This window comes from Orbicella franksi, chromosome 3 (assembly GCF_964199315.1).
Source record: "Orbicella franksi chromosome 3, jaOrbFran1.1, whole genome shotgun sequence".
NCBI classification, from domain to species: Eukaryota; Metazoa; Cnidaria; class Anthozoa; order Scleractinia; family Merulinidae; genus Orbicella; species Orbicella franksi.
Window position 1 is genome coordinate 28,200,599 of NC_138147.1, and position 18,162 is coordinate 28,218,760.

The 18,162-nt window shown below is 38.3% G+C and overlaps 1 protein-coding gene across 1 annotated transcript in view; it reads right to left on the reverse strand.

The window, feature by feature from the left end:
- LOC145481782 (uncharacterized) overlaps nucleotides 1-18,162 on the reverse strand; it is a 35,402-nt gene that overhangs the window by 15,081 nt on the left and 2,159 nt on the right. The window contains exons 2-9 of the mRNA XM_081460314.1: nucleotides 12,785-13,807; nucleotides 6,537-6,730; nucleotides 3,902-4,052; nucleotides 3,614-3,717; nucleotides 2,343-2,420; nucleotides 1,435-1,608; nucleotides 672-788; nucleotides 194-286 (exon numbers count right to left, since the gene is read on the reverse strand). Of these exons, the coding sequence (XP_081316440.1) occupies nucleotides 194-286; nucleotides 672-788; nucleotides 1,435-1,608; nucleotides 2,343-2,420; nucleotides 3,614-3,717; nucleotides 3,902-4,052; nucleotides 6,537-6,730; nucleotides 12,785-13,775 (1,902 nt within the window). The 5' untranslated portion in view covers nucleotides 13,776-13,807. The remainder of the gene's footprint in view (nucleotides 1-193; nucleotides 287-671; nucleotides 789-1,434; nucleotides 1,609-2,342; nucleotides 2,421-3,613; nucleotides 3,718-3,901; nucleotides 4,053-6,536; nucleotides 6,731-12,784; nucleotides 13,808-18,162) is intronic.

Genomic DNA, 18,162 nt, shown 5'->3' on the forward strand with positions numbered 1-18,162 from the left:
ACAGTGCATGGCCCTGTGAACCCAAACTTTTTGTCTTATGCAGGTTAAGAAGTTAATCAATCAATCAATTAATTAATCAATCAATCAATCAATCAATCAATCAGACAGCATGTTATATTAAATAACAATGTTATAAAACACTTATTGAATTGAATTGTTACATTACAAAAAAAAAAAAGATCTCGTCTTCAACCTGAAGGAGAGCCAATATCTGCGGAAACCTCTGGACTGGTTTTAACATCAAATGGTGGAGAGAGTTGCGTTCACGGCTTGACTGTCTACGAGACTGCAAGAAAGAAAGCAAATCACACAAATTGAAAATAAATAAATCTCTTTTGTTACAATAAATTTCGACTGATCTCGCAATCATGATTAAAGTTCTAAAATGTTGAACCATCATAATTATTTTGTCCTGGGAAATATGATTGAAAATATTTGTTATGAAATCCTTTTTACAGTATCCTGTCCTTGATGTGGCTACATATACAGTGTATGACAACGTTCAGTCACGTTTTAAATTTTCCATACATTTGACCATATTTTTTTGAAGTGGCTTTGCAAGTTCATGGAAAAAATCAAACAAAACTCAAAACAATCAGAGCTTTTACCCATCAAATTTTGCCCCTAAAAATAAGTGAGATTATAATTTCTTATTATTCATCTCCACTAACCTTCAAAAACTGTGCAAATGCAAGATGGGTTCTACAGGCAGTTTTAACAGTGTCCATGGCTTTTGCGAAGTTGTTCACATATCCACTATATGCATCAAGAACCATTGATTTACAAAACTGTGGAGAATAAGCACTTTAAGCAGTCAGTACAACAAAATCAATGCAATCAACAGGTACAGTAGTTTGAATTCTCCTTACTGTTTTGTTCCAGATTTTCTTTAGGAGAATAAGATTGTTGGTCAGACATCTTTAATTGGATGATCAGATCTTTAAATTCCACTAACTTTTCTTGTTTGCTCCTGTAACCTAGGGCTTTCCATGTTGGGGTATGAAGATTTCTACTGCTCTTTTTTTGCAACATATTCTAAACTGGTCGAAGCCTTCAAAGATTCACAAGTCAAAATGAAATTGCTCAATTTTTGCCAAATTTGGAGAAACAACTTAGACTATGAAATACATTGTAATGCTTAAAAATCCTAACTGGCAAGGGTAGAGCAGTTGGCTATGTACAAACAAGGCCGAGGAGTTGAACTCAAGATTACCGAGAAAAACACCAGCAATAAATATTATTGGTCAGAATGAGGCCTGAAACGGTGACCTCTGGATTTCAAGTCTGGCACCCTAACAACTCAGCCATGCTACAGTGCATAACTACATGTACTCATTTCACAATTTAGTTTTCTTCTCAATAAACAAGTGAACATAACTTATAATCACAAGATTTATAAGCAAGCTTTTACATGTTCAGAACACTCAATCTCACCAGGGCATATAGGATGTCTCCAACTTTCTCCTCCGGGGTCCAGTCGGCCATCCTAGCACTGAGTGCAATATTGAACATGGCATGGCACTGTAAGACTCTGTGAACATGCTGGAATATGATATCAATCTTGTTTGGTTCCAAGAGATCACGTTCTCTAATGGGCAACTCATAATGCTATATAAAAAAAAATAACAAAACATTGCAGCAAAAATTTTGCAATTAATATCATACTGCAACCTTACATGTAGTTACTAGGATCATTAAGCTGCGTTAATTAGTAATATTTCCTGTTACAAGTTGGCAGCATAGCTAAGGGTGCATAAAAAATGGATCTTTCAAGTCACACATTTGGTGAGTTGGAGTCATTGTGTCATTGTGTAGTCCAAAACCATTACTACCCACAGAGCAAGTGTTGGATAAAATCTTACATAACTGAAAAGAAAAATCCTCTAGCCCTGGCCTACGGTACAGGACTTCCTTTGAATGCCATTAGCAAGATCGACATTCCTAACTTCTTTTGTTTAAACCTTTTGACTCAAATTTGGTTTTTAATCCAGTGAATAACGTTACTTTGTGAAATGCACACATGTACATGTATGCACCATATTGTGTCTCTCAATCATATGGCATTTGAAAAAAGGATCTTCTAGTAATTGGATTTAAGTTGTAGCAGAGAAAACAAAAGCTCTCAGATAGTCAGCATACATTTAGATTTTACAAGATAAACCTGAGAAATTCCCAATGTGTTAAATTTATTAAATTTGACATCCCTTTAAAAAAACACCTGCCTTAGGTAACTTCCTTTGAAAATGTGACCACTGCAAAAATAATTTTTAATTATGTTTTAACATTGTGATCCTGAAAAATAAATACCCAGTAACCATAATTTACCTGACCCTTCATCTCACCTTACTGAGTTGATCCAGTAGTCTCATATAATCTGCTTCACTTTCCAGCATAAATTTCACAATCTGGTATCTTTTGATCTAAAGTGTACATGTAATTAATCATTGGTTAGAATGGGTTTTTCTGACGAGGAACAAAATCCTGTATTTTTTTTTTTTTTTTTTTTTTTTTGTATACACAGTGTATTTCCACTCTGTTGTAAATCATGCTTGCATCTGTCCGGAACTTACGAAAAAACCATTTAATAAGAGCAGATTTGAATTTTCATTTTCCCAATGTGTATTTAGTTTTCAAGTCTATCAGTCAATGGATTTTAATAATTCTATGTTCCCTGGGATATTAAAAGATAGCTCATGACCCAGCTAAACCCAGAAAAGAGGAAAAGCCCCGAAGGAGGTATAGTCAACTGTCGTTATACATGTAACAGATACCGTGGAATCCCAATATTTTGAACCTCCAAAGGAAACAAAAGTTTCCCTTGGAAAGTTTCCTTTCAAAAGCAAGCAAAATCGGAGAGTTTGAGAAATCGGGGGTAAAATTACAGTGTTCGGCTGAGGAGGGGGAAACGACTTTTGGTTCAAGTTATCGGGAGGTTAAAAAAAATGAGGGTTCAAGAAATCGAGATTCCACTGTATATATACTGAACCCTTGGGATTGTAATTTGGTTTTCGTAACAGAGGGGTTTCATTAACGTTTTCGTCAGGAGGGTAACTGGTTTTCACAGACGGGCAAAACTTTTTGAACTGAACTTTTTTTACAGTGTATAAGAAGACGCACGACTCAAAAAAGACTTGAATTCTAACTTGCCCTTCAGATAAGTAGCACTCAAAGTTTGCTTGTCCCAGCCTGGGCAAGTCTTAGTTTACTATTTTCATTTAGTTGAACGACAACTTGCCCGGGCCCTTGCCCATTGGGCAAGTTAGAATGAAAACCTACTTGTCCTGGACGACCAGACAGTACTTTTTTGAGCCCTGTAGGTGGTGATACTATGCAGGCAAAACCGTCCTAGTAACAGCTAGTGAATGTGCCTGGTGCCCGGCCCTTAATGAAATCCCTGGTTAGTAACAGTCTGTCACAATAGGTGTCCAATAGAAGTCCACTCGCTACATGTATCTTCAACTATCTTCAAGCATGCATTAAATGCAATTTAACCCCACCTTACAATGTATAGCTTACAAGTCATATTGATATTTATTTAATGATTCTCCTTATTGCGACATGTGTATTCTTTGAAGAATCAAATGGATTTTACGCACTACACTACAGTATTTACCTGTTCGTTAGACAGTCCTTCAGGCATAGGTGGCATCACAGGTTGTTGATAGTTTACAGAGTCTGTGATGTCAGGGTCAACATAAACTGCATCTGTTTCATCATCTGAAATAAAGGATGATAAATATTTGGTATCCAACAATACTCTACATTACAGATCGGTCAAGTTGCTGCTGTCGCTCCAAAGGAGCCCTGGTTTGACTAGTTATGACCAACATCTACCTCTCAGTAGGTTGTGCAAAATTGTATTTTATAAAAGATCAAGAGCTATTTATAACCACTTCATTACTTTTTTGGTCGCTGGCTAAGTATGGGAGACTTGGGGCTTTGTTTAATCCCAAGCAGCCTTTTATCTGGCCCTTCAGTCCTGGAATACCAAGTGACGGCTTCTTTCCACTGGAAAATGGTGAGAAACTAGTAACTTCTGACACAAACCTAAACTGAGGTAAAAAAACAAAAATAAAGATGCTAATCCAAAGACATCTACAACACTTTTAAGGGAATACACTGTCAGCAGTGGTATTCTTGCTTGGTGCCTAGACATGGCTGCCGGTGTTAACAAAATTTTCGCAGGGGGCTGACTTCAGTAAAACTTGGACTGCCTGGGCCTGGATGTATGGTTCAAAATTTGCAGCACCAAGATGATTTGACTTAACAGCTAGGGTGTATTTTTATTTGGGCTAAAAGGCACTACATGTATATTTGTTCAAAGCATTTATTAAAGACAGGACACTATTTATTTCTGCCATAAACATCTTGGTGTAAACATCAAAAATGAAATCTTGAGAGTACTTTTGTTTCACATTCCCACGATGCCAAAGAACTGGTCTTCTACAGCAATACATGTATCTCAACTTAACATTGCAGTGTGAATGTACTGGTCAGTGAAAAGTTTAATTTCTTTGAGAGCGATAAACCTTGGATCATGCATGATGAAGGCATCCAAGGTTGAGTGTCATTCGATAACCTCAATCGACACTTCCTCAACATCTTGATCAACACTTGATAGATATGATGTGAAGTTTATATGAAATAATTCATATATGAACTGCGGTTGTAGATGACAGTGAAGAATGATCATCGCAGTTAATTTTCCAATTTAAGCAATTGGAAAGAAGAAGCCTGAAAAAAATCAGGGCTTCAACGGGATTCGAACCTGTGACCTCCGCGATACCGGTGCGGGCTCTACCAACTGAGCTATGAAGCCACACATTGGGAGCGAGGTCAATTAATTGAGTTTATATCTTCCCGTGAGGAGTGAAATGATGTGAAGTTTATATGAAATAATTCATATATGGACTGCGGTGGTAGATGACAGTGAAGAATGGTCATCGCAGTTAATTTTCCAATTTAAGCAATTCTTCTTTCCAATTGCTTAAATTGGAAAATTAACTGCGATGATCATTCTTCACTGTCATCTACAACCGCAGTTCATATATAAATTATTTCATATAAACTTCACATCATTTCACTCCTCACGGGAAGATATAAACTCAATTAATTGACCTCGCTCCCAATGTGTGGCTTCATAGCTCAGTTGGTAGAGCATCGCACCGGTATCGCGGAGGTCACAGGTTCGAATCCCGTTGAAGCCCTGATTTTTTTCAGGCTTCTTCTTTCCAATTGCTTAAATTGGAAAATTAACTGCGATGATCATTCTTCACTGTCATCTACAACCGCAGTTCATATATGAATTATTTCATATAAACTTCACATCATTTCACTCCTCACGGGAAGATATAAACTCAATTAATTGACCTCGCTCCCAATGTGTGGCTTCATAGCTCAGTTGGTAGAGCATCGCACCGGTATCGCGGAGGTCACGGGTTCAAATCCCGTTGAAGCCCTGATTTTTTTTTTCAGGCTTCTTCTTTCCAATTGCTTAAATTGGAAAATTAACTGCGATGATCATTCTTCACTGTCATCTACAACCGCAGTTCATATATGAATTATTTCATATAAACTTCACATCATTTCACTCCTCACGGGAAGATATAAACTCAATTAATTGACCTCGCTCCCAATGTGTGGCTTCATAGCTCAGTTGGTAGAGCATCGCACCGGTATCGCGGAGGTCACGGGTTCAAATCCCGTTGAAGCCCTGATTTTTTTTTTCAGGCTTCTTCTTTCCAATTGCTTAAATTGGAAAATTAACTGCGATGATCATTCTTCACTGTCATCTACAACCGCAGTTCATATATGAATTATTTCATATAAACTTCACATCATTTCACTCCTCACGGGAAGATATAAACTCAATTAATTGACCTCGCTCCCAATGTGTGGCTTCATAGCTCAGTTGGTAGAGCATCGCACCGGTATCACGGGAGGTCACGGGTTCGAATCCCGTTGAAGCCCTGATTTTTTTCAGGCTTCTTCTTTCCAATTGCTTAAATTGGAAAATTAACTGCGATGATCATTCTTCACTGTCACTTGATAGATATCTCCATAGATACTATGTCACAAGTCAGTTGAGAGTTGACTTATTTTTACAGACATGCCATAGAGCGTTGACCAATAATACATGTGCATGTACGAGTTGGTTGACACTCTGCCAGCTATCGACCAATAATATTGTCAATCGTGTGTCGATCGAGATGTCCATCGAGTGTCAACCAAGTGTTGACCCATCGAATATTGATCAAGATGCCAATCAAGTGTTAAGCGAGATGCCGATCAAGATGTTGATGGAGTGTCAATCAAAGGTATCAATCAACACTCAACTGACAATGCCTTTAGTACACGAGATCTGACCACTTTTCTAGTCACTAGTACCAGTTCCTACCAGACCCCTTTAAACTTAGTAATGTTCACTGCATTTGCTTCCCAACAATGGAAAAGTTTTATGATTTATTTCTCAAAGATGAAAGTGTTTATTAGACAGTATTGCAAAAATAACAAGCCATCATGATGGTTATGCTTACCGGTCTTCTTCGTTCCCTCATGGGGCTTATCTCCACTGAATCATACGGATCTTCTTCTTCCTCGTCATTGAGATCTTCCTGTGTGTGGATACTCCCTGCATCAGTGATGTCACCTTCTGTCTCAAAGTCTGACCCCCATGGGTCACTGTCAGAAAACTCATCGCTCTCCTCATGTGACGGCATAACATATGCCTCTACAATCCAAGAAAAATACTAATACTGAGTTACTCTGGGATTTAAATGCATGCCTTTCATTTCGCGAATTTTTTCTCTCTTTTTTTTTTTGGCTATTCTGAAGATTAACTACTGCAAACTAAGAACAGTCAACTGCTGATAACTCAAACCTTCAAGAGAAATTGAAAAACATTAGAGTTATTGGAAGTTTGTCATCGGGAGTTGAGAATGTCATGTGACAAGAGATAAGGAAAAAAAGGTGTTTACGGTACAGATTTCTATTCATACAAAGCACATTTTAATGAAATTCAATTGTAGAGAGGTTAAGTGAAAATGAACAATACGTTTAGACTAAATTACTGCATAAATCAGAATGTGTAAATGAAATGAGAAACAATTAGAAAGCAAAGAAAAGCAGCAGGAGAAGTCAAGTTACTACTAACTTTGCAAGTTTCAGAGAGAATGTGGGGCATAACTGCTACAGAATTCATGTGATTTACTTTTTCGCGAAATACATGTAGTTTCAATGTTTTGGACTACAGTACCGATTGTTTTGAGTTGTCACGTACATTGTATTAAATTGGCACACATGATCTGAGTTTTAGAAAATGACCTGAGGGGAAACAAAAATTGCTTTGAGTTAGCGGAAGGTTCAAGTTATCACAGGTATTCACGGGTATGAGTAACTGAAGGTAAAGTTGACAGTAAAATAATGTATGACGGAAATCCAGGGGAGCTTCGCTTTGGTTCGCATTTGTGCAAAGTTTGAGTTACATGTACATGTACACTGTATTGTAGCAATGGTTCTCGTAACTGTTATCAGGAGTCAACTGTAACAGAAAGGTACTGCAGATTACTGATGCCAAACTGAAGGAATTAAAATCGTCGTCAAAATTACTGTGGTCAAATGGCAGTTGATAAGTATGTGGTACAGTCGAAGCTCTCGTAAGCAGACACCCTCGGGACGCGAAAAAAGTGTCTGTAACTGGAGTTGGCTGCTTACGAGAATGGTTCTCATAAGCAGCCACTAGAGGTGTAGGGGATAAATGGCCGCTTACAAGAGCTTATGCATGTAAGTGGTGTTTCAAAATGTAACCAGACGTGGATGACGACAAAACAAACACTGAAATATGGTACTGTAATTACTGTAAAATCATTGTGACAAACGGCGATGTGAAGTTGATTGATAAAAACAAGATACAGAGGCTGTTAACAGGAACTTAAAAACAAAGAAAAAGTCTAAGTCATAATCTCTGAAGTGTCCATAGCCGCTTATGGGAATGTCCGCTTACGAGAATTTAAAAATACAGAGTTTGTATGGGAGTTAAAACGGGGTTTCAAACAAGGTGGCCATAAGTAGAGCCGTCCGCTTACGAGAGTGTCTGTTAAGAGTGAATGCCTATAAAAATGGACCTAAATCGCCTATCAATGGCACAAGTGGAAAAATTGATTTCTCTTATATTTGTCCGTAGATAGGTCCTAGTAAGAATAGAAACGGCCCTTAGTTAGTTTCTGCTAATACAGCTTTCTTTGGTAGAAATAGGCCAAAAACGATTTCGACCCAATTGGGCTCAAAATCTACTTCCGGTTTTGCTGAATTTCCGAATATTTGATTGCTTCACGTTCCGCAGAACAGCTACTTGAGAATCTTTCAATGGATTTTATATTCAGTTCAGGTCTTTGTGGTATGACTGAGTGAAAAATAAAATAAATCAAAGTTAGTTTTGAGCCCAAAAAGAGATGAAACTGACACGCAAAATTTTACAATGTGTTGCAAGAAAATTATTACATAAAAACATCGCCATATTTTTCTACGGGCTATAACTTTAAATACCATAAAAACACTTTCTACGGGTTAAATATACACCCACCTGTTAGGATTTCAAAGAATATCTCTGGGCAAATGGTTTCAAGTCCCCTGCCTTGGCCTGTGTTTCTCATAGATTTTGCCCAAAATCCGCCGTTGGAATGTAAACAATTGCGTGACGCGGATAGCCACTCTCGAGTAAATATTCATTTCCAGCAATCCGATGAAAGCAATTTTTGAAACGTTGTGTGGATAAAATAATGGAAAATGTTTTCCTTTTTTTTTTTTTTAAGTTAGTATAAATATATATATTTTTTCATTTGCATTGCAACACCCACGACATCCCCGATAAAGAATGTTACTACAGTACTCCGGGAAATGATTTTAACACTGGTTTATTTTATTGATTTCCCTGATAACTTACAATACACTGGCAGTTTTAGAGATACACTTAACCAATCCTCTATGGTTTATGGCAATTGAATCATTGACTGACAAATAAAGTCAAGTGGAAATACCATAAATTCTATAAACTACTATTTGCGTGACGTCATCTCAACTCTACTAGCTGTGTAGAAAATTTGTACCTACACAATATACTCAAACTCAGCTAGAAAACCTGGAATTTCTTGAATTGAATTAGCCGAGGAAGAAATTGCGTTTAAGTTTCAATCATACTGGGAAAAAAATCCATCTTTTCTACTTTGGTTGTTCGATCAATTAACTGAAATTTGCAGACCATAACACTGGTAGACAAATAAACATTACAGTGGTCGATGGAGGACTAGGTTTACACTAAAGGAGTTTTTTTGGACTCGTAAACGTTCCCGGATTCATCAATTTTAGAGTATTCGGATTAGTAGGGGTTTACAGTGAAAGGATATTCGGATTCTTAACCGTTTACACACGACGATAACTCCGGGAACATTCATGATGGAATGGTTAACAAGCAGTTTGTTGCCTCGACAATGAGAAACAACATGGCTCCGAAAATAAGGCTAGGGGTAGGTTGAGACAGTCTGAAGTTTTCTTTCAACTCGCTGACCACGGTACTGTTGGCCATCATTTCAGGTCCCTCCAGGTATTTATTCTGGTCTTTACTTGATATCTAGAACCGTCGAGGTTTTCGATCGTGCCATCGTCGTCATCTGCGCAGTAAAGTATAAATTGGGTTTCTGAGGAATATGGCATTATCCATTATAAAAGTGATTACCTACACCTGAAACAGCACAAGGTAATCACCCAGCGACCGCCATCAAATGGCCATCAATGTGCCTACGACTCGACTACGACTGGATCATGTAATCCGCCATTTTCGTTCCACTGCAAACTCAAAAGATCACAGGCGGAAAAATATCTGGATTCGAGAGAAAATCGTTTACACGACTCTCCGGATTCAAAAGTTTTCGGATTTAAAGTTCCCACTTTGAATTCCGGATTCAAATCTCTGGAGACACGACCAAACTGGGGAGTTTTTATTTCAGATTCGTCCACTTTTGTGTAAACGGCAAGATCAATCCGGCACTAAAACGTTCCGGATTCATCACAAATCCGGAACAATTTCCTCTAATGTAAACCTACAATCCTGGCCATAAGTGGTTGGGACACCTCCCCTTTTTGCGCGCTAAAACCCACGATTTCAACTACGTCCTTAATGTATTAGAACAAAAGATGAATAGAAGCAAGTACAATTGACCCCCCCTCCCCCCTAGCAATGTTGCAAGAAAATGAAGCTATTCTGAAGACTAGATCGGATGTGGGAAAAAAGGAAAAAGGGACAATAGAAAGTGTTTAGACAGTTGTGTTGGAACTGAACGCGATTGCTGAAAAATCGTTATTATTGGAATAAGACCTGAATATCTATCTTATCATCTCTTTAGTTCGAGAATACTGTTCTAGGAGGTGAACAATTCATGAAACGTGGCTATTCTGGAGCTATTGTCAAAGATTTTTTTTTCTTCGAGATTTTTATCAACATTGACAGGGGGGAGGGGGGTAGGCGGGCTTGTGCGGTTTTGGTCTTAAAAGAGGCTGCCTGTGAAGTCATCTGCCGTAACTGTCCCAACACTTTTGACCAGGATTGTAGTCTTAAATAAACAGCGAACATCCATCTTGATTTGTTCACGGAAGTCAGCCACGGAAGAGCAAATTTCAATGAAATAGGTTGGCCACCAAAACAGTTTAGGGTTAGCCTAACTCTAACCTTAAGTTTTAAGACTGAAGAAAAAAAGAAAAAAAGCATTGAGCATTTCAGTTGTTTGAAACAGAAACATTTGCGCACAATCAACTATATGTATAGTACGTGTGTAACCTGGAAAGCAATCCATCCAGCACAGTAATTGTTCAAATTAACAGCTTACCGAGACACTCGCACTGTTGATGCCTCTTATTTATGATTTAAACTTTTAGGATTTGTTTACTTTACTTTTTCCGACTTTATAGCAGGAGAAAAGGCACTAAATGTGCTGGTACAAACAAAAAGGTTTGACCGAAAATCGATCTGTCGAAATCAACAAATACAAATTTAATCACTGTAGCGTTCCTTCAGATCACGTAAGGCGAAAAACCAACAATATCAACTTGTCATTACGCTTAACAAATGACCTTAGAACGATTTTCTTCCTAGAACTCGTTCTTGTAATTAAAATGATCAAAGAAAGAACAACAGCTTAAAACGACATAGTAGTAACACCCGAACTCCAAGTAAATTGCTTTTAATTGGCGTTTTCAATTAATGAAATTTCCAAAGCAATAACTTTCAAAATATTAAAGTTAAAAGTGGTCCATTATGTTTTCTTTTTTCACCCAAATGTTCTAAGATAGCCATCTGCAGTTTGTTGGAAACGAATTATGTATTCAGGGTGACCACCCGCGTCATGCAATTGTTTACATTCTCATGGCGGTTCAGGGAAAAATTTACGAGAAGCACAGGCCAAGGCGGGCGACTTAAAACCATTTGCCCAGAGATGTTTTTTGATTTTCAAACAGATGGGTGTACAGTTAACCCGTAGAAAGTGTTTTTATGGGGTTTAAAGTTATAGCCCATAGAAAAATATGGCGATATTTTAGTGCTATAATTTGTCTGCAACACATCGTAACATTTTGCGTTTCTGTTCGATCTCGTTTCAGGCTCAAACGAAACCTCGATTTATTTTATTTTTCGCTCAGTCATGCCATGAAGACCTGAGCTGAATGTAAAGACCATTGAAAGATTCTCAAGTAGCTGCTGTGGGAAGCGCAAAGCAATCAAATTTTCAGAAAATTTAGCATAACAGGAAGTAGATTTTGAGCTCAATCGGGGCGAAATCGTTTTTTCGCAAATTTCTCCCCAAAAAAGCTGCATTAGCAGAAACTAACTATGGTCCGTTTGTTTACTAGCTAGGGGCAATCTATGGGCAAAATATGAGCAAAATCGATTTTTCGACTTGTGCCGTTGTTTGGTCCATAGTTATGGGCACTGGCTCTTAAGAGAGCTTCGACTGTAACCACAACTCTCACAAAAATTAATAAACATCTTGTCAGCAAAATATCACTTTCAGCAGCAAAATATACAATGTATTTCATCAATTTCACCATAGCAAAATAAATCTGATCAGGGCTGTCACTGAGTCAGTTCACTCACACTTGTTTTCTTACATGTATTTGTTTCCTACATGTACAGCTGCACATGTACATGTCAGGGGTTTCATTGAGGACCGAACACCAGGCAAATTGACAGGTTGTGAGGATGATTTGGCCAACCTGGTTTGACCATTGAGAGGAAACTTTTTCTTATTTATTAGAAGTTCAGTTCAAATAGTTTTGTCCACCTGTGAAAACTACGCTACATGTAGTTGCCCTCCTGTTGAAAATGGTACATGTAAATAAAACCCCTGATATGTACAAATAATTATGTACATGCATATTCATTTCATGTTTATATGTGGCTAAATGTGATTTAGGCAAAGTTAACATCGAGACAATGCAGGGAGCCTGACCTCTGCATGGTTCTGGTTTCTGAGATTCATTGTGCATTCACTCATGTTAGCATTTGCAAAGCCTTCATGTTGTTCTGCCCCTCCCCTTCCCTCCCCTTATGGTAAGTATCAATTTATCTCCAATGACTTTTCATTCAGTGTGCCATGCCAAAGAGTGGTTGCCACTCACACGGTTGCCATGGATACCTTGGCACTCGGCTCCTGTGCTCTCAGTCCCATCATCCTTCCAGGCACCAACCCCCAACCTCATCTATTGTTAATGAATTTAACTTATAATTATGAATCCATACCTTGATTTACAATAACTTCATCATATGATTCAAAACCACTTTTCCGACTGAAGCTATCTGCAACACTATCCTCAGGAACAGAATCGTAAAGATGATCATCTGAATCTGACAGCGCACTACCAATTCTGTCACCTTCTTCTAAAATTATCGGAGAGGTGACTTCCACAGCAGAATTAGTATCATCTTGAGAGTACAGAAAGTCATAAAAGGACTCCACTTTTCTCGTACCACCTTTGTTTGATTCGTCAAGAAATGATAGAACCCTGCGGCTTGTATCTATTTTATCAACTGTCTCTACTGACAAGTTAGGGATCTCATCTTGATTCGGACTTGATGTTAAAACAGGTTTGCAAACAATTTCTGTAGGTTTCTGGTCCACAGAAAGCCTATCATCACTGGTCGACGATTCCAATTCACTTTTCTCAGAAGGACCAGGCTTTGATGTAGAATTTGTAGATTGTGGAGGTTGTGGCAGACGTCTTTTCGGCGGATGCCGTCGTGGTGGTTTTGTTGGATGGTTATCACGAGAATCCTGTCCCTTAATATCTCCCATTTCTTTATTATCGCTGTTTTTACTTTCCATGCTCTCCTTGGAATCACTTTTCACTGGCGTCCACAGCTCCTTGTCAGTGTCTGTACGAATTTTCCTGTTATCTCTTTGTGATTCACTATCGTGATCATTTTTATCAACACTATCTTTTGAGATTAGCTCACTAGAGCCATCTTTCCTCTCTGCTCCTCTATCCCCATCAACATTTTTCAATTTATTCTGTCCATTGATTCCTTTCTTGTTACGTTCCTTTGTTACTTCTTTTTGACCAGGTGTTTTGACACGTTCATCTTCCTTAACAAGTGTAACAGTATCAACCTTTTCTTGAGCATCTTCTGGTGCAGTAATGCCGTCAGTGCTCAAGTTTGCTTGGGATGCAACATCATCATAAACAATTGAATCCCGTTCACTCCTAGCACTGTTATCCAAATTGCTGGCCATTACAGGCGCCTATGTGTAATCCATCACCAGAACTGTCAACAAATAACACTGCATTGCTTAGTTTGATCAGTCAAACAGTTCTCTTTGCTTTTTGTTGCATTTAAATTACGTAAACTATGTTATATGTAAAATTCTGGAACATACATGTATCTATATTAAAGTTCTACTCTCAAGTGAAATGAAGCAAAAATATATTGCTTCCCTCCTTCTCCTTCTCTTATCAATCATGCACTGTTTGGAGAAAAATGAAAAAAAAAAATAATAATCACAAAATGTTGAGAGAGAGAGGTGAGAAGCTCTCTCCTCATCCGTCCCCTCCCTTCATTTCACATTGGAGAATTCTATATTATTTTGACTATTTCTGGGAACTCTGCTGCCAAGATCAGTTTCATTGTGAAGATTCTTCAGTCAATTTTTGCTTAAGAGTAAGAGAGAAACTATCAATTTTCCAATTCTGGGGCCACCAGATTACAAAGTTTTGTAATTGAAGGGGTGAGTGCAAAACCATGCTAAGTGACGATTTGGGTGAAAAAAAAAATTTTCGCAAAAGGGCTTGAATTTTTGCATGTGGTCTTCAATGTAATAGAAAAACGCGGCCCTGTATTTTTGTCGCTGGTTTTTGCTTTGTTTTCGAGTTATAACGTATGCAAAAATACTTGGCTTTTCCCAGCCATGTCTTTAGGAGTTTATTTGTTGAACAGCAAACAGGCAGACTGTTTATAGTGTATGAAGTCAAAATGAAATCTCACAGCATATATAGAGCGGAAATCTGGGAACAGATTGTTTACATCGGCTATTGTGACGTGAGCACAACACGTGAATTGATCGAGCGGCAAACGAAATACCATCGAACTAAAAAGAGATGTGCCGCATTAGAGCTCTGTCAACTAATATCTTAAGCATTGTGTTAAAGTACCTTGTATGCCTGCCTGGTGGGTGAGAGGCATCATAAAGCCTCGATAAACCCGTAAGTCATCAGCACGTTTTAAAGAATCAAAACGTGTTCTGAAACTTCGAAGGTAGCTGATATACCGTAATCGTGTTATTGGCGTTCGAAGTCAGATCGAGCCAGGCAGCAAAGTCCAAGAGCAGTTCTTGCCCAAGAAAAATACCCTCTCGTGAGTTGTGGCCCATTTGCCAAGCGTTGCTAGTGTCAAAGTTTGGAAAGCGAGAACTGGTTTTTGACTTATAAAATTTGTCTTGTATCGACCGCCATGTTTTCCCACGTACGAGGTGTAAAGACCCTTCCCGGCATGCATTGCGATCACATTCTGCTCGCGGTTCTCGAACTGGTAACTAGATTGTTTCGGCTTTTTTCATTTAAAGATAATAATGGCCAACAAGTAGCGATCGATTGTAACATAGATCTGTGATCCAGGTTGCGTTGATTTTATTTCATATCGGCATGATTTGTAGTGTTTTGAACTTCTGGGATCAGCGGACATGCAGATGTATGGAGACCCGTACGTTGCGCAGAAGGGTTAATTTGTTAAACTGTTAGGCGGTGCGTGACATAAAGCTACGATCGCGTTTGTCGAAAAATATGTATTTATCTCGTGATTTTTAGCCCTTTAAGACGTTGCTGTATTTGGAAAAGTGCTTATTTGATGTTTATTTGTTCAGTGCAGGTAGTCATTGTCCCAGATAACCAAAGTAAGCTCCAGATGTTAACACTATTTTCCGGCCACCATATTTTACCTATTTAAACCTGAAATCAACATTTTTGAGCTTATACGCTGCGTGAAATTAACATTTTGCCGTTTTCTAAGTGAAATCAACATCCTTGCCGTCACGCGTTACGTGAAATCAACATTTTGACCTATTTAGACCTGAAATCAACATTTTTGAGCTTATACGCTGCGTTAAATCAACATTTTTCTGTTTTCTAAGTGAAATCAACATCCTTGCTGTCACGCGTTACGTGAAATCAACATTTTGACCTATTTAGACCTGAAATCAACATTTTTGAGCTTATACGCTGCGTTAAATTAACATTTTTCTGTTTTCTAAGTGAAATCAACATCCTTGCCGTCACGCGTTAACGTGAAATCAGCATTTTGACCTATTTAGACCTGAAATCAACATTTTTGAGCTTATACGCTGCGTGAAATTAACATTTTTCTGTTTTCTAAGTGAAATCAACATCCTTGCCGTCACGCGTTAACGTGAAATCAACATTTTTGAACTTATACGCTACATTAAATCAACATTTTTCTATTTTCTAAGTGAAATCAACATCCTTGCCGTCACGCGTTACGTGAAATCAACATTTTGACCTATTTAGACCTGAAATCAACATTTTTGAGCTTATACGCTGCGTTAAATTAACATTTTTCTGTTTTCTAAGTGAAATCAACATCCTTGCCGTCACGCGTTAACGTGAAATCAGCATTTTGACCTATTTAGACCTGAAATCAACATTGTTGAGCTTATACGCTGCATGAAATCAACATTTTGCTGTTTTCTAAGTGAAATCAACATCCTTGCCGTCACGCGTTAACGTGAAATCAACATTTTTGAGCTTATACGCTGCGTTAAATCAACATTTTTCTATTTTCTAAGTGAAATCAACATCCTTGCCATCACGCATTAACATGAAATCAACATTTTTGCCTATTTAGACCTGAAATCAACATTTTTGAGCTTATACGCTGCGTGAAATCAACATTTTGCTGTTTTCTAAGTGAAATCAACAACCTTCCCGTCACGGGTTAACATGAAATCAACATTTAAACCTTTTTTGACCTGAAATCGACATTTTTGAGCTTTTACGTTGCGTGAAATTGACATTTTGCTGCTTTCTAAGGGAAATCAACATCCTTGCCGTCGCGCTTTAACATGAGTCAACGTTTTAACCACTTTTGACCTGAAATCAACAACTTTGAGCTTACATAAGTTGCATGAAATCGACACTTTGCTGGTTTCTAAGTAAAATCAAAGTCCTTGCGGTCGCGGCGGGCCGATCCTTTGTTATAATAAACCGAGGCGAGACTTCAACTTATAACAAAGGCTTGGCTTGGCTATTATAACAAAGGGTCGGCTCTGTTTATCATAACAAAGGCCCGGCTTCGTTTATTTGAAGACCTCGGTGGGAAAAGGGCGCTAGGTATTTTAATCAAAAGTGAACTTTGTCGAAAACGCTCCAAATTTCGCATGCAGTTTTGTTTAGGTATGTTTAACAATGTCCCGTAGTTTTTCCGCTAAGCTTCACTTCGTTTTCGAGATATTGCGTGTGCAGAAAAACCACTCGGTTTTCCCAGCGCGTCTTTATAAACGAAGCAAAAACCAGCGACAAAAATACAGGACCACGTTTTTCTATTACATTGAAGACCACATGCAAAAATTTAAGCCCTTCTGCAAAAAAATTTTTTTTTCACCCAAATCGTCACTTAGCATGGTTTTGCACTCACCCCTTCAATTATATGACTCTGCAATCTACTTAAATCCTGCAAATTCTCGGCTGTTCTTCAAAGCCATTTTGTGCTCAAGTTCATTTACGTGTACATGTATAAATGGTGTATAAACTGGTGACCTTATTAAGACTTATGATTTTAATCAAATGAAAAAAAAATCTACATCACAAGCGTCTTTGTATTTGCCTCCATCAGGTGGAGATTTGTCCAATTTTCTGTGCTTCCCACCCAAAGATACCTAAAGAGGTTTGATTGGCCATTTGGCCAAATCACCCAGGGTAGCTGAGGGTGGCCCCACTACGGACCGAGTCCATGGACTACCCATGGACTACCCATGGACCGGTCCACGGACTACCCCTACAGACCCCTCTACAGACCACCCCCCAAAATAGAATAAATATAAGAAAAAATATTTCACTGATGGGTTGTCTAATAGATAACTCATATCGGCGATATTTTGAGTGTTACACTGTGCAAATGAAATTAACATGCTCCCCCCCCCTAAAAAAAAATGCCAAAAAGCTCTTTACAGCATAAGGAGATGCCGATGGCAAAAAGAAGGAAGGTTTTTGACTTTCATTTGTGGCTCAATCAGGCTATGGGAGGTGTGTTTTTAGGTTTAAATAGGCAGTTTAAGCTTATTTGTATCTGTAATTCCGCTAAGCAAATTATGAAGCCTGGAACAACTTGACGAATCTATGCGAGAATGGGCTGAACAAAATGGCAGAGGGGAAAGAGCACAAATTTCAAGGCTTCCCAGAGGCTTCCCGGAAGTGTCCTGGAGGCTTCCCAGTCTTTCATATACTGTATGGCCACGGTAAAGGAAATGGCAATGTGTAATGATATAACTTGCCCCGGAGCCTGAACCCAAGAATGTTACATTTGCACACTGTAACATTGGAAATTTTGCCGACACAAGTAATCTATTAGACAACCCTTAAGTGAAATATTTGTTTCTTATTTTCATTCTATTT